Source organism: Castor canadensis, chromosome 10 (genome assembly GCF_047511655.1).
Source record: "Castor canadensis chromosome 10, mCasCan1.hap1v2, whole genome shotgun sequence".
In the NCBI taxonomy this organism is placed as follows: Eukaryota; Metazoa; Chordata; class Mammalia; order Rodentia; family Castoridae; genus Castor; species Castor canadensis.
Window position 1 is genome coordinate 30,840,201 of NC_133395.1, and position 24,603 is coordinate 30,864,803.

Genomic DNA, 24,603 nt, shown 5'->3' on the forward strand with positions numbered 1-24,603 from the left:
GTATGAGGGTCTTGTTAAGATATTAATAACAAACCAGTTGTCAAAGATGTTTATGAAGCAACTGGGTACCTTTGGATATAAAGCAGGAATTAGATACCAAGGCATTACTGTTCATTTTGCATAGGCATCATAGTTATATAAGAATACACATTTATCTTACTCTATTTGGGCTGCTCTTACAGAATACCCATATTTTGGGTGGCCTACAAGTAATCGAAATTTGTTTCTCGTAGTTCTGGAACCTGAGACGTCCAAGAGCAAGGTGCTTGCAGACAAAGGACAGTTTGCTTGTGCATAGATGGCATAGATGGGTTTTTGCTGTGTTCTCACACAGAAGAAGGGCAAAGGGGCTCTCTAGAGCCTCTTTTAATGGTACTAACCCATTCTGAAGGTTTCATCTTCATGACCTAAAGGTCCCCAATGGCCTTTTCCCCAAATATCACTTTCTGTTGGCCCTATTTCTAAATTCACTTTGAGTATGTAATGTAACATAAGAATTTGGGGGAGGAGACACAAACATTCAGTCTGGGAAATTTTCTTTTAGAAATGCCTACTTTTAAAAAAATGGATTGTAGAATACTTTAGCAAGAGAAAAAGGGATATGCACATAAGGATAATGAGGCAAAACTCTTGATAATTGTCGAATGTGGGAAATGATTACATGGGGGTTAATCATACTGAGCTTTCTGCTTTTGTGAATGTTTTTAAAATTTTTAATAAAAAATTAAAACCAGCAAAATATGGTCCAGGAAACTCATACTGATGAAGGCAAGAGACTAAAAGACATGAAACAAATACTAAGCCAAATAGCAAAAACAGCGGTTTGGGTTTAGAGAATGGCAAAGTGGGTTGCAGTGATGAGGAAAGTCTTTATCAAAAAGACAGAACTTAGGTCACAGGTGTGGTTCAGTGGTAGAGTGCTTGCCTAGTATTCATGAACTCTGTGTTCAATCCCTAGCACTTCCAAAAACAAAAACAACAAAAAAAGACAGTACCTAAACTCAATTTTGAAGGATGAAGTAAAATGCAGATAATAAGTTACTGAGAGGATTAAAGGAAATAATCTATGTCCTTGAACAGTATGTAATATAAAGAAGAGGTTGATGCTGGGTACCCATGGCTCACACCTGTAATCCTAGCTACTCAGGAAGCAGAGATCAGGATCACAGTTCGAAGCTAGCCCAGGCAAAGAATGCATGACACCCTATCTCAAAAAAACAACCAATCACAGAAAAGGGCTGGTGGAGTGGCTCAAGATGTAGGCCCACAGTTCAAGCCCCAGCACTGCAAAAAAAAAAAAAACGAAAAATGAGGTTGTCCAGGTATTAATGGGTCACACCTGTATTCCTAGTTGAAAGGCTGAGATTGGGAGGATCATGGTTTGAGTCCAGGCCAGGCACATAGCTTGCAAGACCCCCATCTCCAAAATAATCAGAGCAAAATGTACTGGAGGCATGATTCAGGTGGTAGAGCACCTGCTGTGTAAGTGCAAAGCCCTGAGTTCAAACCCCAGTACAGAAAGAAGAGGTTGCAAAGGAAAGTGTTTGTTTTGTGAGTGTACCTAAATAATTGTATCCTTCCCTGTCCCACACAAAAGATCATTTATTCTCTTACTCTGTTCCTCATCTCCTTGATGGTTTCACTATTCACCTAGTTGCCTAAGATAAAAACCTGAGTCTTCTTATGGTTCTCCACCACTTTCCTTCACCACATACCTGCTTGTTCAGAATGTTTTCTGTAATCTACATCTTTTAAATGCCTCTATAATCCACCTTCTTTTCATTCCCACTAGCTTAGACCCTCATTGTTTTTTGCTTAGCCTATTGTAACAACCTTTGACTGCTTACCCCTGGTCAACTCTTGAGTACCTACTTTATTGTTGCCTGAATTCTGGAATATAAGTCTGATCCTCTCACTCACCTTCTTTCCCTTTGGTGAAACCCCATTGCTTCTATATGAAATCCCCAATGTCTTAGCATAGCATACAGGGCTCTAGATTATATGACTTTCACCTTAACCATCTTGCCTCTTCTCTACCTCCCCATTGTTTTTTACTCTGGTCATACTGAATTTCTGAGGCTCAGACTTTCCACATCGTGCCATGCTTTTGTGCATTTTTTCATATCTTGCCTTCTCTGGTCCTCCCCACTAGCCTCTCTTTTTTTATTCTTCCTGTTTAATTTCCACCCATCATTTGAAACCTAGCCCAGTTACCACTTTATCTGTGATATGTTCCATCATTTCTCTTGACTGAGAGAGCACTTTATCTTGTTCTTCTAATTGTTCTTATACTCACTGATTCAACAATCTTTGTTGTATACTAACCAGTTCCATGACTGTCATGTGCAGTTATTTTTCCAGCTCATTAGCAGTAAGTCATATTTTTAAATGCATATATATATATATTTACACAAATTGTGCATGTGTGTGTGTGTGTGTGTCTTCCTTTCCTGGGGCCTGGCAGAGAGAAAGCATCTTTATGCTCCAATACTCTGCACTACTACTTTGAGGGAACTAACCAGGATTTTAAGATTTCGAGTTTTCTTAAAGCTTAAAATTCAAAAGTTTTAAGAGAGATTAGCAATTTTTCCAAATAAAGATAGCCAGAGGTTTACTGACATTTTTCTTAGAAATTGTGCTAGAGATTGGAAGTGAGAAAGGGGGATTTAGGGGACTATGTTAGGGCTTGCATGACTCTTGTTCTGGGTTTCTTATCTCAGTCTGCCTGAATCACATTTTCTTGCCCTAATCTGACTGCATGCTGACTCTGAGCTGTGGCTCAATTCTAGATCCCGAGTCTGTTATTCCTAAACTGTGGCTCCACACGTGTTCCTACCACGCAGACCTTCTGCTTCCTCATCAGAACATAGCTCTGGCTAGCTTTGGCTACTGTCCCTTCTTGATCTACTCTGCCCTCTTTTGTTTCTCAGATTCTTCTCTGACAAATGCAGTGATTCCTAGTATTTGACCCCAGCCTGATCTGATGACTGATTCTGCTATGCCCTTTGGTTTTCCCAGAAGGGGAACTTGTAGACTGTCAGGGGAGCCTGATGATACCCTGGGGCCAGACTGTGACAGCCAGTTGTGCTCAGGTCCCTCAGCCGCCTGAGGGGCCCTACTCTGGATATTCAGCTAATTGGTGATAGACATTTGCTGCAGTTTTCTGTCAACTTGTCTTTATTGTATTGATAAAATATTTTAGGAGCCTGCAATACATGGTAATAACTAAGCAATACGGGTTGTCAGAGAGATCATGAACTGTTAGAAACAGAACAGGGATGATGACTTCTTTTGTTTTCCTTCTGCCATTCAGCATACGTTATTGCTCAGCAAGTCATCTGAGCAATAATTACCAGATAGCTAGCTAGTTTTGGGTTTTTTTTGTTTTTTGTTTTTTCTATTTGTTTAAGATTGTTCCTCATGTGGGATGATGGGGGAAAGGGGGATTTAGCTAAGGTGAAAAATGCATAAAAGGTACCAGTCCAAAGATTCTTAAGTATGTTTTTAATCACTCAATAGTCACACACTTTTACACTATTGAGATTTAGGTGTTAAAGTTTTTGTATTTGGGGAAAAGACATGTCTTTTACTTCTCTTAGATATGTGAAAAAATGTGAAATAGGATGTCTTTAGATTCTCTCACATGAAAAATTAGGCTCCCCAGTGATGTCATGCCAACTTCCAGGCTGATTTTTTAAAATATATTTATCAAGGAGAATGGAACATATTTCACATTAAAAAGAGTAGGATCTCATAGGTAGTGCTGAAAAAGTAGTACTTAAGAGTTAGGCATTCTGCTGGGCACCGTGGCTCACACCTGTAATACTAGCTACTCAGGAGGCAGAGATAGGGAGGATTGAGGTTCAAAGCCAGTCCAGGCAAACACTTTGCAAGTCCTGTCTTGAAAAAAACAATCACAGAAAGGGCTGGTGGAGTGGCTCGGGCTATAAGAGTGCCTGTTTAACAAGCTTGAGGCCCTGAGTTCAAACACCAGTGCTGGATAAAAAAGATGATGCATTTTATTTTCAGCAGCTTACCCCAATGACCTGCTCAGAGAGAAGAAAAGGAACCTGCAAAAGGGTTATTGGAACCCTTTTGGGTTAAATTAGTTATAATTTCCAAGCAAAGGATCAGAGACCATGTCTTAGTCATCACAAATGCAGGAAAGGAAAGAAAACACAATCAAGGTCTGTATTTCTCCTTATGATCTCCACCAGTCTTACTAGAACTGCCACAAAAGGAACCAGTGTATCTCTCTTCAATTCACATGTACTGCCCAAAAAAGTCATTTTTATTAAGAATTTTCAGTTTCAACACCACAATCCTTAACTACAAATTCACTGATGGTTTAATAAAATAAGCATTTAAGAACTTTCTTTAAAAATCTGTTAATGCTATGAGCTACTATTTTTAAATCCTGTTGTCCACTGGAGAACTTGCCAAGCAGTCTTTACCTTGCTTTGTTTATTTTGAGACAGGGTCTCTCCCTATGTTGCTTAGGCTGGTTTCAAATATCCAGTCCTCCTGCCTCACTCTCCCAAATAGCTGGGATTACAGGTACACACCACCACTTTCAGCTTCTACTGTGCTTTTTAAACACTATTGGAAGCTGGAGGAATGAAGAATTACTGTAAGGACCTTTGATTCCTCTCATGTCCTGTTTGACTTTAAGGGGAAATTGTGGCATTTTTTTATTCTTGTAAATATTAAAACACTTTCTGGTTTTTGATAAAATGAATGCAGCATAATATAGCTTTGTATTAAAATTAGATCTAAAGCAAATAACCTGTTATATTTTTAGGACTTAATTGTTGTATTTATAATTTTGCTTATTTCATATAACATCTTTTTTATAGTTAAAGGTGCCTGCTGATTATTTATTAAATAGATATGTTGATCATGTATACTTTCCACACTTAGCACATTTATGTACAGTACTTTCAGTCTACAATTCTGGTTCAAACTTGTCTTCCTATCTCTGGTAAAAATATTTGGGCTGGAATATACTAAGTTGGTCTGTCAGTGCTGTGCTGTCCTTTAAGGCCACTTTAATTAATGATCTTTTGAAGTTTCTTGAATTTGTGCCTAGAATATAATAGCTTTGTAGTAAATGTTTATTGACTTTGTACACACATATCTGTGTGCTTTCCTGCCGACTTGTTTCTTCTGTTTCTATTAGAAAAATAACATGTACTAATAAATAATACAGCAGTGCAAGTTCATTGATTGTGTACAAACTTCTTCATTCAGTAAACTTACTTGAATTTTCATAGAAAATGTAAATAGATGGTGATATTCCTTAAGAAGTTATTTCACGTTCAAGTATTTAATGTGGTTTCAAGCATGGCATTTGGAGTCAGAAAAACGTGGGTTCCAATTCCATTCCTGCCAAATAACCTACTGTGTAACCATGGGCAAGAAAGAGCTTTAACATATTTAAGCTTCTCACTTCCAGTTTTTAAAATAAACATTACTCTTGCTTTATAAAATTGACATGAGAATATGGGGTGCTATACATCAGACATGTAGCAATGCACTTGACACCAGGTAAACACTCAATAATTAGGGCTGCCTCCATAGTGTAATCTTTACTTCTTATCATTTATACCAGTGTTCAGGACTTATCTGCTGGAGCTATTCCTGCTAAGTTCCAGCCAAAAGTTTACTTTCCTTTTTCCCTTTTATATTTTCAGTAATGGGCCAAGAATTCCTTCCTGTTCTCTTTCAGTATGCCTCACCATGTAACATATTTTTGGACCCAACATGTGTGACTGGATTGCCATGTACTTTAATGTTTAAAAATTTTTTAGGAATGTAGCATTCTCATAACTGAGTACTTAACTTTAAAAAGAAAAAATCTCTTGAGGAAGCATTGTTAAGACCTATGGTTCAGTAGCAGATAAGAGCAAGTACATGGGCCAGCTGTGGATGTGGCTCAATGGTAGAGCACTTGCCTGTTAGCATGTGTGAAGCCCTGGGTTCAATGCCCAGCACTACAAAACAAAATAAATAAAACCACAGGTCACTTTCCAAAACTTCCTTAGTAGTTTAAAGGTAGAGTACTTCTCCTCTACCCTCCCAGCACATGCGTACATGAAGATGAAAAATGTATGGAAAACATGCAAACAATGCATAGGAAGGTGAGGGTAAAAAAGGATTCGTCCATTTGATTTCTTGCCTGCTACCACCTATCGTTTGGAGTTCCCTATAGTCCTGGTTCTCCCTGATTTGTTACATGAAATATGTTCCCATACCCACCCTGTGCACATACCTGCAAAACCAGTACCAGAAACTTCTGCTTCCCACTCCCATCAATAGTCAGCTTCCTAATGAGCTGATATTAAAGGCTACTCACTTAAGTTATGTGTAATCAAAAAGAATTTGCCGGTTCAAGAATTCTCCAAATTGGTTAGGAAAGCAAAAGAAATTTTACCTCTCTGGGTTTAAAATAAAAAAGATAGCTGCGCATGGTGGTACATGCCTGTAATCTCAGCCTGTAATTCCAGCACTAGGGAGGCAGAGGGAGGAGGATCACAAGTTCAAGGCCAGGCTAGGCTACACAGTAAGTTTAGAAGCTACATATTGAAACCTTGTTTCAAAAAAAAAAAAAGATACACAATTATAGCTATGTGAGCAAGCAAATCTACAATGAAATCCACTCTGAGTGGATCATTCTTTCTTAGAGTAATTGTGAAAGTTCTTAAAGAAGAACTTTTGAGACTCACATGAATGTATTTGGTTTTTCTTGTATACCACTCTGCATATTAGTTTAGGACCATAAAAATGACTGTGCACGCTAAAACCTTACAAAACAATCTTAGTAATGGGAGAAATCACAATTGTTCTATGGCCTTTAGCCTTTTTTGTCAAAATACTAGCCCTTGTAGTCAGTTATAATTGGACAGTTTTCATGGACATGAAAGAAAACAGAATGATTAATTAATCCTGTACACTAATGTTTATGCAGTACAATTTGAAATACTTGAAACATTGAGAATTAAAGTATTATTTCTTTGTAAAAAAAATTTGAGAATTTTGAATAGTGTTTTCCTTTTCATCATACATATATGATCTATGATATGAATCTAGCATCTTTTTTGATATCTTGATAAATTATCACACTCCTGAGTTTGCATCATCTTCCAACATTTTATTCTGTCTACTCTCAGTGTAGTGAAAATCTCCACATGATTTATTTTGAAGGTTTTGTTTTTGGCCATATATCATTTCTTCTACACATCTTTATGCTTTTCATCACAAACTACATTTCTCATTTCTCATCTCTGTCAATAAGATTGCTTCTACTCAGTTCCTCTGGCATATGTAGAGTCTCTTAAATAGGCTTATCATCATAACATTCCAATAGTCAGCTATTTTTTTCCATAACTACATTTTCATTTTATTCTAATTTTACTTCTAGCATTAACACTTTTCATTTCTATGCCGTACCTTTGTCTTTGTTGGCCATTTCCATCTTGTCTTATCTAATTTTTGAAATGTTACGTGAGGTTTTCACTCAGAGAGAAGGAAGCAGCACAATTACACTCTTTGTGTGTTAACTACATAGCAGAATGCACAGTAACTAATCACCACCAGACTTTGAAAGAAGTGACCTGATTAGCTACTGATCATGATACCCATCTGTTATGTATGTAGTGAACTGAAAATGTAGATGTAGAAACTTTACCTTTATAGTTACTCACAGTTAATTTAATGTGGCAAGTGTTGGATGACTGGTGTTACTCAACTGAACCGGGGTAACTGAATTTATGCATATTGGAACCGTGACAAACAAGGACATCAGCACTGGAAACCTGTTAGATACACTAGGCCACAAAAGCTGTTCCAGATCCAAAGCTTGCTTTTACTTTGCTTTATATCAATTAGCAAGTAAGGTAAAGGTATGAAATCAAAGATTCACGAGGAGGTAGGCAGACTCATTTCCGTAGAATTCCCATTGGTTCTCTGTGAGGCCTTTCTGAAGTTTGGTAGTCTTAGAAACCCCTGGGCTTACTGCATTTGTTCCTTTTGTTGGAGTTGAAAACCAGAGAGGCAAAGGTTTCACAAGTAGTTACAGCAGCATAATACTGGAACTTGGTTCTGATATTTCTTCCTTTTTTTTTAAAGTAGTACTGGGGTTTGAATTCAGGGCTTTGTGCTTTTAAAGCACATGTTCTACCGTTTGAGCTATGCCTCCAGCTCTTTATTTTTCTTCTCTTGCTTCATTTATTTTCTTACCCTCTTCAATCACATTTTGTTCTTTCTAAGTGATGAGCTATGGAAAATGTGGTCTTAAGAACTTTGTGTTGTTAGAGATGCTCTTACTCTAGTTGTGCTGCCTCAAAGGTCAAACCAGTAGGACTTTTCATTTCTGGTAGGGAAGGAACAGTCTTGTGCCTCTGTTGCCATTTGGACAAGGGAAACACTCACCCTTTCTCTCATCCAGAATATATACTTCAGTTAACACTTGCAAGCTGAAAAATCTTTTTTAGTTTCTGCTAAATTCTGGCAGAATATGCTTCTAGTATCAGTTGCAGCTCCCAAACTGCTCTACAGTGTTTCTCTGGCATAATGAAGCCTTTAGCCTTCATTGTTACTTTGAAAATCAAAGCCTTTTAGTCTCTAATGGAATGTTTATAAAAATACTGCATTTTGAAATTTGCTCAGGAAGAGGAAATATGGTAAATGATATTTAGAAATCCCTCTGGCTTGCCTTGGCATTGCTTCATTTAATGTTATGTACTGTGGAAATATCTGGAATTAGTATGAATAAGAGAGTATTAAAACCCAAAGATAAATAAGCTCTTATCTTCATTGTCTTATTCCATGGTAGTATAGATATATAGATACAGATATCCCTAGTTGTTGCTTTTTGTATTATTGTGCTAGGTGGAGTACCTTGTGACATTTACAAAAGTTCTTACAGTATATCAAGTATATCAACTTGAGTTCACCCCCCATCAGTCTCCTTTATCCTCCTCCTCCCATTCTTGTAATAATTTCAACAAGTATCATTTTTTATTTACATATATGTGTACACAGTATCTGTACCATATTTACCCTCCTACACCCTCCTAATTGTTATTTCTGTAGGACAAACTGTCTTTTGCCAAATTTAATGTAAGTATCTTGGGTAAGCTAAAAATCCCCTATGTCAAAATCTCACCTATTTCTAGTCTTACTGAGGTGAAAATGGAAGCTTTTGGATAGAGCCGTTTAGAATGCTAAGCCTATAATTAAAAAGCTATATGCATATATGTCAGTCTCTGTTGCTTTCCTTGGCATCAGTGAAAAAAAAAGTTAAATGTATGAAATATATTTACTTTAGTAAGATGATAACTGACATCATAATACCCACATGAAAAAGAGGCTCCAGGAACTTTAGCTTACTTACCCTGTTTTGTTGACTCTGTCTTAATATAAGGCACTGATATATCTTAAGGTAAGAGTGTGATACTTACTCAAGAAATACTTAGCAAGGGACTGCTGTGTACCTGAAATTATTCTAAGGATCTAGCACTGAATATCAGACAGTCAAACTGCTTGCTCTACTAGACCTTCTTCTCTGGTGAAGGAGTCAGAAAATCGGTAAATTGCATAGACTAATTAATTGAGCAGTTCCTATGGCTTTCACTATACATTTCTGTCACTTTGCCCACAGCACAAGTCTCTTATTAGCATGGTACAAAGATCTGATAATTCAGAGTATTATAAACTTGTGAAATGTTAAGATGGAACATTGGTGTCCTAGGGGCAGTGACCATCTGTGGCTTCTGCTTGCTTATTCCTCTCATATATGCTCAGTTGCTAGTCTTTGTTGTGCATTTTCATGGCCTTTGAGCTTTCTCTCTGAAGCAACACAAAAAAATATGTTCAAGGATATCATTGACTTCAACTCACAATCCTTTATTACTTCTTAAAATGCACAGTTAGGGGATGTGGCTCGGCAAGTGGGAGGCTCTAGGTTCAATTCCCCAATAGCACAAAATAGTAATAACCTAGGGACAAATAGTGTTCTTTAAATAACACTATTTTTGAAATTTCAAGCAAAAACCTGGAAAAAGTAGTTGCTAATATTTTGGGAAGTATTCCTTGTTTGTCACTAGTACTTCTATATATAGTCCCCTTGAGTTCCCAGTGACATCCATTGATAGCATCTGACCCACTGTCTAGTAGCATTATTTGATTTTAAGTCATTTGAATTTTTTTCATGTGGGGATGCCTTTTGTTATAAAATCTGCACTTAAAAAAAAGGACAAATTTTATCTTGGTAAGCAAATGTAAGGCTGTCATTTTTGCTGTTTGCATTAAATAAGCATACTGCACAGTTTTTCAATTTAAAAACATGTGGGCTAGTTGATTATGCCAGAGAAATTATAATTAAAAACTCACAGATGATTTTTGTGGAACACAGTCTTCTACCACTTTTTAAAAGTTCTTTCACAGAACTATAGCTCTGTCAATGCATTTATAGTCAAAACATTTTTTAAACTTTATTTTTTGCCAAAACATTTTAAACAAAGTAAAACTCCACTAACATGATAACCAAAAACTCAGTAGTAAACTTTGTCTTTAAGATGGGAAGGCTTGTTATTATAGTTGCTTTTGTTTTTTTGTACCTGTGGTTTTTACTTAGTGTTTAGAAGTTGGAGGGAGTGTGCTTTCTCTGGGAGTTCAGTTAATTGCAGTGAGCAGATCAATATTCAGCAATCATGTCTTTTAAAGCTCTTTCTAATCCTGAGATTTTATGATTCTATATTTACCTTTGCCTCTGATTTTTTTTTTCCCCTCAGTGACAAGAGAGCAAGGGAACCATGGTTCTGCACTGGGGATTAAATTAGACCAGGAGTTCAGGAGGCAGTGGGCATTAAGTGGATGATGTTAAAGGGAGTGCAATTCTATTTGCTCCTTTGCTTCTTTACAGTTAGTTTTTAATACTTCATACATTTTCTTAGCTGTAACTACTTTTATAATAAGAGGAAATAAAGAAAAAGATGAGCCCAAAATAAAAACAATTTTTAGAAATTACCTTCTCAAATACCTCCTATAAACAGACAGTCCCTGAATTCAATGATGAATCAATATAGAACACATCAAAAAGATGATTAAAGCTTTTGAAAAGAACTTTGGGGGTGAGAAGGTATTTTTCATGAAGTTAGAAGGTAAGGCTTACATTTCTTGTCTATAAGAGCAGCTCATAAAAGATAGAATTTTCCTTAGTATTCAGAATTTAACTTATACATTTGTGTTCCATGGCACTAGAACAGTCTTATTCATGTTTGTGTCCCTAGCCCCAAATATACTACCTAACTTGTATGAGGTGCTCAAAAATTTCTTTCTGAGCTGAATCTAGTACCCATTCTTGACAGAATAATGGAAAAAAGATAATACAAGGCAAAAAAGAGTGAGTTTTTATGTGTTTTTTCTAGTTACTCTCCAAAATGCTCCCTTTCAGAAAATGTAAAAATGTTTTTATGTGTAGTATGTTGAAAAGACAAGCACTGACACTGTATTTCAAAATTGAAAGAAGTGAGATTGATATCCTACACAATTGTAAAATGCCAAAAATAAGTAGAGCTGAAATGAATTAAGGCCTAATATTCAGAAAGGCCAAGAAAAAGCTTCATATCAAGGGTGGCTATAATTGAAAGGGTCCAAATAAGTATTTAAAACCACCCCTCCTGGAACTTCTGAGATTTCTGAATTTCAGGTTGGTGTTTTATGTTTGACAAGGTGACATTGTATAAGATATGTATTGTAAAACACTGCTGTACGATAGGAAAATGATTGAATGTAAATATTTGAAGATGTGGACCACTGTTCAAATGTTATCATAAATCTTTGCCATTGTTTTAGGGGATAACTTCATGCATATGTGAGCTGAGTTGATAGCTCATTCTTGGAAGGCAAATCATCAGTGAGTTTCTGCCTCTCTGCCCTATGACCTCTGGTCTGATTCTACCACCAAAATATCCTACTAGATCTTTGCTGTTATTATCATATGCTTATAACATAAGTAGGAAAACCCTGTTTTGAAGATACTGCATCTGGCAGTACTTTTGTGCAATTCTGTAAGTGGTTTGAAATGTAAGTTATGTGAAATAAGACTGGAATGGAGAAATTTATACTCTTTAATTTTGGAAAAAAAAAAAGCTTAAGCTATAAGATTAACTATTCTTCCATTCGCTCTAGGTTTGGAAGGTTTACAGTTGCTGCTCTTCAGTCCAAAGTGGAACAGTATGAACGTGAAACCAATCGCCTCAAGAAAGCCCTGGAACGAAGTGACAAGTACATTGAGGAACTTGAATCTCAAGTAGCACGACTAAAAAATTCAAGTGAAGAGAAGGAAACTATGGATTCCATTTGCCAGAAAGCACTTTCTGTAGATGGCAAAGGAGTCAAAATCAGTGAGGATGATGTGGCATCAAAGAATCAAGGTGATAACACCAGGAAGCAGCCTGGCTCAGTCACCTCTAGTTCTTCTCACCTGGCAAAGCCTTCCAGTAGCAGACTGTCTGACACCAGTTCTGCCAGGCAGGAAAGTACCAGCAAAACAGAATCAAATTGTCTTAAGAACAAAGACCTGTATCAAAAACAAACCGAAATAATGTTAGATGTGACAGATACAAGTATGGATACTTACTTGGAAGGAGAGTGGAGTAATAAGCCAAGTGACTGTGTACCCTACAAAGGTGAAGAGCTTTATGATCTGCCAGCTCCTTGTACTCCTTTGTCTCTTAGTTGCCTTCAGCTAAATACTCCAGAAAATAGAGAGAGCTCTGTAATCAAAGCAGGAAGTTCCAAAAAGCACTCAAACCATCTCAGAAAATTGGTGTTTGATGATTTTTGTGATTCTCCAAGTGTTTGTAATAAAGATTCTTTAAGAGACGATATAAGTAGAAATGAAAATGAAAAAAAGTCAGAATGTTTTACTTCCCCAAAGACAGGATTTTGGGATTGTTGCTCCACAGGCTATGCCCAAAGCTTAGATTTTGAGAGTTCAGAGGTGAACAAGATAGCGAGTTCTGCTGGAGAAATGTCTTCAGAATTGAGTGAGAAACCCAGCTCATGTTTATCCAAGAGGTTGAATTGTATTCGCTCTCTCGAAATGAACCGAACTAGAACATCCAGTGAAGCATCGATGGATGCCGCCTACCTTGACAAAATCTCTGAGTTGGACTCAATGATGTCAGAGTCGGACAACAGCAAGAGTCCTTGTAATAATAATAGTTTTAAGGCTGTGGATTTGGATGGGTTATCAAAGTCATCTCAAGGCAGTGACTTTCTGGAAGAGCCTGACAAGATGGAAGAAACAACTAAACTGAATCTTTCGAAAGATGCTCTCACTACTGATCAGTTAGAAAATGGAAATGAATGGAAACCTACTTCTTTTTTCCTCCTCTCCCCATCTGACCAAGAAATGGATGAAGATTTTTCACTCCATCACACTTCTAGTTCAGGAACTAATGAAATCAAACTCCCAAGCTGTTTGTTTCAGACAGAGTTTTCCCAGGGTGTTTTGTTAAGCAGTCCACATCGACTATTTGAAGATCAAAGGTTTGGGTCATCTTTGTTTAAGATGTCCTCAGAGATGCACAGCCTTCATAACCACCTTCAGTCTCCTTGGTCTACTTTCTTTGTGCCTGAAAAGAGGAATAAAAATGTGAATCAATCAACAAAAAGAAAAATACAAAGCAGCCTTTCCAATGCCAGCCCATCAAAAGCAACTAAAAGTTGACTCATTAAGGAGGTATCCTTTGTGTTTTTGTCCTGAAAGGAGTATAAATGTTTTTATTGTTACTTTTTTCACTCCCTGAAAGTTAAAACTCGATAATCTGTCAAGTGTCAAGTCAGAATAGTGGGCTAACTTGTACCCATAGTACTCATTTCATGTTTGAGGGTCTTTTTGACTGGAGAAGGTAGGAAGAGGGTTTTTGTTTCATTTGAATTTTTTTTTAATGACTATTGTATGTAGTTGGCTTGGGTATATTTTGTTATCTTGAATCTTATTTAACTATTAGATACAGTGGCCTATTAATGAGGCTCGGTTGTCTTCAGAACTTGGATTTCTTGAATAAATCCTTTAGTATTGTCTACACTGTGCTCCTGAATTTCTTTAAAGCTTTTGCTAGGGTAGAAATTCTTTTGCCCCTTTTTATTTATTTTTAGTGATGGCCTATCTTTTATATAAGGCCATGATGGAGAAATAGCACTCTGACTGTAGTTCAATACTCACTTTCTTTTTCTTAAATTTTACAATAATGTATATATGTTCCCATTTTGTTTAACATTGTGCTTTGTCCAGTTTTTGTGAAAATGTTCTGCTACTATAAAACAGCACATTTTTATGTGACGATACTCATGTCAGGTTCATATCTGCTCATATTTTTTGTGGGTATGTAAAATCAGAAATTGAGCAGCTGCATGGAACAGTTGGGTTTGGAGGAGCTTAACCCCTTATAGCTTCATTTTTCCAGATGTACAGTCGGAAAGGCCAAGTTCTTAATACACTTATATCCCTGGAAAAGTTTTTGGTTTGGATTGTTTTTGTGTTGTTTTGTTTGTTTTAGTGATAAATTTCTTGTTTGCATGTTACCGTTCTTTGTGGAGACTGTATGCATGGTTGCATTTTTGCTTGCTGTATTTTCCATCCTTAAGTAAAAGAAGCTTCAATTGGCTAGTCGAATGTCTTTTATGTAGGACAGTTTTCTAAATGAAAAGTATTGAGGGGATGAGGAGAGGTAAGAGCTAAGCACAAGTTTTAATTTAGGTTCTAAAAAAGTATATTATTCTGTACATGTTGGATATCCTATATAGGCTTTTACCAATGGGTTTGTATGCTAATGACTTGTTTATCTAATGTGCATCAAACATTTTACATTAATACTGTATTGTTTTCATTAAAACTGCATGCTTTTCTATGTGAATTGAATAAAGGATGTCATAAGCACTGTATGTATGTCTTGATGTTGTCTCTGATATTGAATTAACCTGTAAAGACCAGGAAAAGTTATTTTTAATTGATTTTAGAATATAGCAATTCAACAATAGCCCAAGGACCAAAGCTGGTCACTGGTCTGCATCTGTTTTTGAAGGTCTGTTAACAACAACAACAAAAAAAGTCTTCTTAAATTGTTTTGTAAAATCCAAAGAATAATATCTTAAGACACAGGAAAAGTATGTGGAGTTTGGAGTCCATTGTTCCTAAGTAAAGTCCTGTTGGATCACAGCTGCATCCATTTGTTTACAGACTATCTGTGGCTGCTTTTGCACTGTAGGAGCAGCCTTCAACAGTTGCAACAGAGACTAACTGTGGCTCACAATACCAAAAGTATTTACTGTATGGCTTTTTACAGAAAAATTTGGTGACCCTTGTTTTAACAGTCTGAGGATTCAGTGACACTATAAAAGTATAACAAATCACTTTTATTATTTGGAGAATCATGCTATCCATTTTGGAGGGGTGGGCAGCACCAGGGTTTTGAACTCAGGGCTTTGAGCTTGCTATGTAGCCATGTCCCCAGCTCTTTTTCCTTTATTTTTTTGATAGGGTCTGGAGGTTTTGTTGAAGTAGGTCTTAGAACATGGTCCTCTACCTGTGTCTCCCATGTAGCTGGCATTACAGATGTGGATCACTGTGCCCAGCTTATTTGTTGAGATGGGATCTCCCTAGCTTTTTGCCCAAGTTGGCCTGGAACTCCAGTCCTAATCTCCACCTTCCAAGTAACTGGAATCAATCACAGGCATGCACTACCAACCCAGCCTTATACTCTCCAGTTCTGGAATAGTAATAGCCAGAAAAGGCTAATATAAAGAAGCATAATAATTTGTTTTACTATGTATATTTTTCAATAATTATTCACAATTTTGTCTTTCTGTCATAGTTGAGCTGGTGGATATTTTTAGAGCTCTTAGCCTTTTATATATCTTTGAGTCTATGGTTATAATTTAATTACTCCAGTGTAGAAGTTAAGTTTTTTCTGCAACAGGGTAAATTTAGGGATGCTGTTGTCTAAATCTGTCTCCTAAAAATTCATATGTTGAAACCTAGTCCCCAAGGTAATAGTATTAAGAGGTAGGACCTTTTAAAAGAGATTAGGTCATGAGGGCAAAGTCCTAATGGGGCTTAGTGGGATTAGTGCTCTTATAAACAAGGTGCAAGGAAGTTTCCTGGTTCCCTCTGCCATGTGGGCACCATGTTTAAAGCAGAGAAGAATCCTTGTCAAACACAAATCTGCTGCCTGATCCTGGACTTTCCACCCTCTAAAACTGAAAAACTAAATTTCTATTGTTTATAAATTAGGTCATTGGAAACATTTTTTTAAAACAGCCCCAAACAGACTATACAAGGAGTAAACCTCACCAATTCTATAACCAAGAATGTGTCCATTTTTAATCCAAATACACACTGACACTGCCGTGGAAACCAATTTACCAATGCCCAGCCTGGATCAGAGCACCTCTGTTGGACCAAACTATGTCCCAGCTCCTTGCTTTCAAAAGCATCCTTACATTCTCAAACAGTACTTCACTTATTAATCTAAACCTGTGCTCTCCCTCAGCTAAAGCAGGTAACTGTTCAGGACTTTATTTTAATCATGTTTTTCCTCTTAACCATAATCTGATGTCAGGACTTAGAAAATACATGATGTCTCAGATTTTCAAATACTATTGAAACCAAATATTTTCCTAACTTCAATCTCATCCCATTTTGGAACCCTGTAAGACTAGTAGTCTTCTTCCCAGTTTTTGAGAAAGTAAATTGAGGATTAGTGACCACACAGCTAGAATGGAACAGAACCACAGATCTGGAGTCTGTGACTCCAGGGCTTGTGATCTCCCAACTGTGAGTTCACATTTATCCATGAACTTTCAAGTATTTTAGGAGTTTTAGAAGTAGTACTTAATTTCTGCCTATATTGCCAGATCCGGCCTTACTAAACAAAAGCTCAAAGATGGGAGGTGTGTGTGTACATGCCATTTTTATGTTTAAAGATTCAAAATAGTTCTCAACCTCCCTTTCAGTCTATTGAAAGTGTATTCCTTTCTTAATATATTTTACTATGACTTTCACTACAGAAAAAAATTCACATTAACTGACATTTTTATTAGTTTAATCTTCCCCTCCCTATGGGTTCATTTCACTAAGGCTATGTTGAAAGAAAGGAAGGAAGGAAAGAAAGACTAGTCATAAGCACTTGATTCATGTTTTTTTTATTTAAAAATTTAATTCATGTGTTTTGATTGCTAGTCTTTCTAATATATGATTACATGGGCATAACAAAAAGTATGTATAAATTTTTGTGGTACTGGAATTTGAACTCAGCCTCACATTTGCTAGGCAGGTGCTCGATTGCTTGAACCATGTGACCAGCTCAATGGATTCCTATTAATTTAAAAATCTTTCATCCGATTCCAAAGTTACAAGTCTCTTTTTGTTTTACTGAATCATCTGACACAAAAGCTGGAAACAGACTCAGATTTCCAGTCTCTTAATTTCCAATCCATTTTGCTTTCCTAGCCTCTTTGGTATCTACATTGGTTTGAAGTAAAGATACCAGTGACATGGGAACTTTGTCTTCTATAGAAAAATTTGCTGATCCTTCTTAAAATAGACTGAATATGATGTTATAATAGACTTACATATGTTTCAGTAACTTACTGTTGTATGTTCTTGAATGGTTTTCAATTATTCAAAGAATAATACATGCAGGGGATTTGCCCCCTCAATTTTGTACCTGTGGATGATACTGTGGAATATCAAGTTCAAATCAACAGTTTATGGTATGAAACCTACTACAAGTTTTCCAAAGCCTCCTTCCTATTTGTGGGAGTCCTACAATACAGCCTTTGCCTATCATCATGTAACCTGATCCCTTTAATAATACTTGGCAGAGAGAAAACCTTTTAAGCAATGATCTCAGACTGCATAGTGAACATTTATTGCCTAATTCTCGGAACCCCACTCACAGCGAGGAAGCATCTATTAAGATGCAGATTTAAGAATCCATCTGGATCACAGGCCAGGATGATCTTCAGTTTCATGTGACTGAGACAGTCTAGAATACCTTCAGTTGCAGCTGCACTTTTTGAAACAAGGTAGATTCCTAGGTCTACTGTGTCTTAGTAGGAACAGACCCTCTAATAAAAGTTGTATTAAGCATATATGTAGAAGTATGGTTCTGTATTTATAATTCGGGGGTGTAAATACCCTTTGCTAGGACAAAGATTTGACTTGGGCATTTACTCAGACATACTGTAAAGAGAGAAGACTGACCAGTTTGATTTTTACAACATTGGTAAGCAGAAGAATGTCCATTTCGGGAGATAACTTGAGTAGAGAAGAAATCTGGCGGCTTCATGGAGGTGCTTTTCCTACTGGGTCTTGAAGGATGAATTAGAGGCGCGGAAGAGGATGTCTTTGCCAGTGTGTGAGGATGCCAGAGCCGGCGCCTATTTAGCAGCTGTTCTAAAGTCCTGACTGAAAAGGGCTTCCCGTACAGCTTTAGCCTGAGCTTGCAAGTTGAGTTTTGCTCCGCCTCTTCTGAGTCCCCTGAGGCTCTAGGTCTTGCCCTAACCGCCTGGACCGGCGGCTTGATGGCGAGACAGTGACTCCCCGGGGCGCTTGAAGGCTCAGGAGGTGGCAAGGCCGGCCCATCAACTGTCCATTAAGCCCAGGCTTGGCCGCTCCAAGGGCTGGAAGGGAAAATCTGGCCCCACCCACTGGGACATCCTGGTGTTTAGGGTGAGGGGGTGGGGTCGGCCTGCCAGCTTGGGCTCTGAGTCCTCTATGCTCCCTTGGTCACTGCGGAGGCCAGACCCGCCGGGCCGAGTTCCCCGCGCTCCTGAGGGCGGTCTCGGCTGATGGCGTCCTGGCCCCACTAAGAGCGGCCCGATCTGTGGTTTCCCTTCATTTTATAATCACTGTGGAAACCTGGCGATTAAGACGCGAAACCAACAAAGAGTTTTCTTTCCACCTTAACCTTGCACACAATCCTTTAACAAATTAATTAATCCTAATGAATTAACACTTCATTTATTTAAACGCGCTACAGTCCATGAATTAAATTTTCATGCAGTGATTAAAGGCTGTTAAAATATGCATGATTTCGTTAAAATTTTATAATAAATCAGGGCAATGTGTTACATGACAAGGCAACTATTTCCCAGTCCCTCGCAAGGGGCTTTGATTTGTGCGGGCGGCGGGGAGGAGGGGCGGCGGCGGCAGCGCTGGCGAGCGGTGGAGACCGGCAACAGGACCCAGCTCTGCGCTCTCGGCTTTGGCCACGCAGCCTTATCGCCTCCTCCGCGGCTTCCTGACCCTCGTGGGAACCCTGCTCCGGGAGGCAGGGCAGAGCCGGTGGAGGGCGACAGGCGCCCGCCTCTCCGTCCAGGGAACCACACTTCTGCGAGACAGGGCTGGGGGGGGCGGGGGGTGTCCTGCTCAGTCTCGTCTGCAGAACTCCTTGCAACCGGGGCGTCAGTGTTTCGGATCCGAGCGGCCTGCAGGACCAGCGAGGACGACAGAACGTCCACCGTGTCGTGGGGTCACGGGCCGGCGTGTTTGTGATAGAGTTTTGCTGGTTGGTGGACGATGTTTTAATCTGGGGTCCTGAAAGCCCCTTCTCTGACCAGCGCGCTTGGAAGGGGCCGGGCCAAGGCAGAGCCCTCTGAGGACCTAAAAAACAGGGGCCCGTGACCGTGTAACTGGTACAACATTGTTCATTCGGGCTACAAAAGTGCGTCTGGCAGCTGGCAGGTAGGGGAGGCCGAGCCCCTGTTAGGACAGAGACTAGTGATTGTCTTGCGTCACCGGTGGGGCTCTCGAGGTAGGTGGGTGTTAGGGCCACAGGGATGAGGGCGGGGAGATTACACAAATCTATATATTTATATGTCAAACGGCAGGAGTAGAATGACCGGCAGTGAACTTTGCATCATTAGGGGTCATCAGTGACATCTCGGAGTGAGGTGGTCCTCAATCAGGAAAATGTCCCCAACGGAAGTTACATTTGAATAAAACGGCCAGAAGAAAGAATACAATGGATTTGCCGCTGGTTTGCTTGAGAACTTCCTCTGCGGGTCCCAGCGAACCACAGACTGCGCGCAGAGTTGGGAAACAGAAGATCCAATGTCCCAAACAACTCAGCCATCCCGGACCCTGGGGACCAAGAGAGGCGAGCGGCCCCCGGTGTTAGGCAGTGAGTGGTAGAAAGCAAGGGAATCTCTCAGCCATGGTGAGCGGGATTGCGGCCCTGGATTCCAGCTCCCGTCTGCGCTGTGCCCAGCGGGCCACCAAGGGCCTCGCCACCGCGCGTGGTCAGGGTCCCCCGCGGGACGGGCAAGGAGCCCAGTAGCCATCACAGAAGTTGGGGTGGGGAGTATAGGGCGGGGATGGACCCAGAGAACCTTTAGAGAGACTGGAGATCAAAAACAGCTTAGGCCCGGTCCAGGGAAGACGACCCAGAAAGGAAGGGAAAGTGTGGCACTAATCTGTAGTTCCTGTCTCACACATCGGACTGTATCCAAGTAGGAGCGCGCTGGAACATATGTGCGGCTTCTAACACAACACTGGCGAACCCTACCCTAGGCCTGATCCTGCCGAACCTTGACACAGCGCTAAGTGGTCTAGAAAGCTAAAGGCATTCTGGGCCCTTGGGGTTTCCCCTGAACGCAGGATGCTAGCTGAGCGGTGAAAAGTGCCTCTTTTCAAACTGGGCAATGCCTTCGAAGATATGTGGTGCCTCGAGTCTGTGAGGAGTAGAGCTCCAACTTTGGCCTCCTGCAGGTGGGGCCAGAGCACGGGGCCCAACTCCCTTTCAGGTACAACCGCCAAGCGTCCAAATCCACATTTGTTAGGGCGGATCCCCAAACCAAGCAAACAATTTGGGTTGAACCCAGAGGTGACGAGGGTTAGTAGGTGCAGTGTCAAAAGCTAACTTTCCTGCGCCCAAATGGGCGCTCCTTCACTGGAAGGAGAAAGGCAACGCCCAAATGGGCATCCGAGTTCACGTGTGTCCTCCCTAGAGGTCGGGCAAGGATAGTTCACCAGGGATGGTGCGGGCTCTTGAACAGAGCCTCTCCCACCGGTCCTCGCTCCAACCAACAGGTCTGCTCTCTGAGCTCACGAAGGGGGCGCTGCCAAAGGAAATGTGAAGCGGAGCCTGCCAAAGGAGGAGGAGAAAATTAATTAATGAGGGAAAGAAATGTGTCTCTGATCCACTTGATAGACTTCCTATCCCTGGGGGCGGAAATTCCTTGGAAATCAATGGCTGTGCATTCATTGTCCTTCTCTTGATAAAATGTAAAGCTATGAGGGGACAGGGAAGCTCTGTGTTGATCATTAAACCAGAAGAAGGTGGGGAAAAAATTGCCCAGGAATCTACGCCAAGGCTCAGACCCCATGTGGGCACCATTAGCACGGACAGGGACCAACCTAGTTACAACAGTTGCCAAGCCAGGAAAGAAAGCTGTGACATATGGGAGAGCTGAGTCCAGGTCCAGCACCCTTCCCATTTACCCATCCTAAGGTTGGTAAGGGTGGTCTTGATATGGTCCCAGTAACTGCCTGCAGAATCAGCGGTGTGCCTCACTCTTTAGCCTGGGACTGAGGCCAAGCAGGAATGTGCAGGATAACTCACCAAGCATCATCTTGTTCTTTTGTGCAACTCTCTCATCACACCTGCCACACCTCTACCACTTTTCCTTTGCCTTCCTCATGCTCATCGACTCTCACCTCCTGAAGAGCAGGTGCAAGACTAGGGCTCAGCAAGCATATGAGGAAGGAACAGTAAAGTAACAAGGGAGGGGTGAAAAAGGACTGGCTGGAATATAGATTTATAGCTCTTCCTAAGGCAACCACACCCCTCTGCCCAAGCTCCACCTCCTTTTTAAGGAGACCCCCTTCAAGGATTTTCTTACATTCCCTAGTCAGCCCTGGTGTTTTTTGAATCTCCCTACCTTTTCCTCCTGGACCTCCTCAAGTGACCTCCCTCCCTTCCTAAGCACATGTATTGCTCCATAAAACTCTTTACAGGTACCATGATGAAAAACGTATGTGACCTACATAGACTTCAAATTCATGAGTGGAAAAGGAAGGACTGTACCCAGAGCCCTTACATGTCTAGTCCCAGTAAAGAGAGAGACATTATGAGCAGAGGTCTGGCCTCACCCACAAGAGGTAAGCTAGGAAGGGAGTCTTGGAAAAAATGGTAAACTCTAACTTAAGGGCAATGTCACTCCTTGCTGGATCTGCTGGAGTTTTCCAAGGGATATAGGTTCACCTAAGTTCTCTCTCTCTCTCTTTCTCTCTCTCTCTCTCTCTCTCTCTCTCTCTACCTGGTCAAAAACCCATGCTGTTTGGCTGTTAGCATCTTCAGTCCTGCACCCTTTAGGATATCTAAAGACAACGATTTCCTGGCGGCTGCAGGAGCTTGCCCATGGGGTGGGGTGTGGAGGGGAGACTCTTTCTTACACCCTGCTCACCCTGCTGGAAAGCATTGGGATCCACCGCGATGGGTGTCAGGAAGTATTAGATTAAGCCTGGACGCCCGGTGTGACAAGTACCACAGGACTCACTCTTTCCCTCCAGCGAAGTCCCCTCCCGGTCCATTCCCGTGGAGATAAAGTTGCATTTAGCGCTCCCAAGGGGCCGCATAATGGATGTAGACGCTGCTCCTTCTCGCACCAGCAAGTGAACATCCTTTTCGCTTCCCTCTTGGCTAGAAAAAAGGGAGGGAGTGGGAGGAGAGGAAACAAAAAAAAAAAAAAAAAAAAAAAGAAAGAAAAGAAAAGAAAGAAAAAGCCATGGTGACGCCTGCGGGCTCTTGGAATCTGAATCGGTGAGTGGGTATGCTAAATACACACGCGTTTATGCAAAGAAAAAAATAAAATCCACGGGAACGCAAATTTTAGATTTATAGAAATGAGATCTGCCCTTTGATAGAAATGTAGACCTCCTTGGTGTAGGAACGACCAAAAAGATTATTTATTTGATATCTGCTTCCCATAAGCAGCCCCTGGCTTATCTCCAGCTCTCTTGCAGCAGATGTGATAACATCTGGGCAGTTATTATCACCCCAGGCAAGTACAGAGTCCCTAGGGACTTGGGCACCTGAACTGTGGCTCCCTAGGGGAGGCCCTTGATCTGCCGGCCATATAACAAGTTGGCTAATTGATTTATTCTTCTTATCAGGTCTTGGTTCCACAGTAATTTAAAAAAAATACTTGAAGGCTGGACCAGAGCTTGCGTCTGTTCTTTCGATCTGATTTGAATTCGTATTTTGAATCACCCTTTCTTATAAGTTTCATCCTGTCTCCTATTAGGAAAAAATATATATAAGTAAGCAGAGATGAGAGGCAAAGAGCGAAAACGATAGAAGAGGAAAGTTGTCTTTTCAGCATCATATTCCCTTTTCTCTGAAGTGGTTTTCTTTTCCTGGAGTTTCCAGTAAAAAAGTGTGTGTGTGTGTGTGTGTGTGTGTGTGTGTGTGTGTGTGTGTGAAAGCAGAGGAGAGGAAAGGATTCCGACTATACACTGTTAACTATTTTTTGCTTTTGATTACTAGAACCCTCAGATCACTGGGTGCTCGTTTGAAAGGTGGGTTTGTACATGGTTAAAGGAAACAAACAATAAGAGAGATGCACAATTTCATTTCAACAGCCTTTCCTGAGTAGAAAGCACATGCTCCTTGTGGCTCCTAAGTGGCTGTCACTGGTGGTGCCTGACACAGTTATATTCACAATAACAGCAACAAAGTATGCAGAGAAATTAAATTATATGGAAATCAATAGCGTCTGACTGCTTCAAACAAATGTCTGTCACCGCGATTATTCTCCAGGAACCTATTTATAAACCTTGAAAGAAACAGGTTCTTGCAGCAAAAGACAGTACCTTCAGCATTTCTGTGTTATTTTTCTGTGTATACAGAGGAATGCACGGCATAATTTAACATACAAATGCCCAGCTGTATACATTATATAACAGCTTGTTAGGCATCCCAGAGAGGAGGTGTGCCTAAGTAATGCGCATATATTCCGGGCTTGCTAGGGAGCGGGAAAAGCGCGCGCGCGGGCACACACACACGCACACACACACACACACACACACACACACACAGAGGAGCGTGCGTGCCTCTTGTCTTTCTCCTTCCAAAAGGTGCCTACCCTTAGACAATAGCTGGCCTTTCTGATCTTTCCAGACCCCCGGTGGAAAGGTGAGGCGTACAGTGCGCATGCCCGGGTAGCCACAGGTGCATCACCTGCGTTGTCCTTGCTGGTGGTCACTATAAGAGCTGCTCCCACGCGCTGGTCGCGGCCCGACGAGCGCGCGCGCGCGCAGTCGCACGGCACCGCCGAAAGAGAGAGCGCGCGCCAGACAGACGGAGACAGCTGATGCCTGTCAGCGCGGCGGGGCCACGAGCTCTCGCGAGAGCTCTCCGGGCCAGCCGCGAGAAGTGGGGCTCAGGTGTAAGAGGAGTGCATCCCGTCGGCGCGCCGGGCTAGAGCTCCTGGAGAAGTGGGACCGGCGAGGCCGGCGCGCGGCGCTCTGCGCGGTCAAAGGGAGCGTCGGCGGCAGCAGGAGCAGTAGTAGCCCCCGCTGCGGCC

At 40.7% G+C, this 24,603-nt stretch overlaps 1 protein-coding gene across 2 annotated transcripts in view; it reads left to right on the plus strand.

The window, feature by feature from the left end:
- Positions 1-14,955, plus strand: part of Obi1 (ORC ubiquitin ligase 1) — a 41,482-nt gene extending 26,527 nt beyond the window's left edge. For both annotated transcript variants that reach the window (XM_020180413.2, XM_020180414.2), the window contains one exon: positions 12,193-14,955. In XM_020180413.2, the coding sequence (XP_020036002.1) occupies positions 12,193-13,738 (1,546 nt within the window). In that variant the 3' untranslated portion in view covers positions 13,739-14,955. The remainder of the gene's footprint in view (positions 1-12,192) is intronic.
- Positions 14,956-24,603: the final 9,648 nt, after the last annotated feature.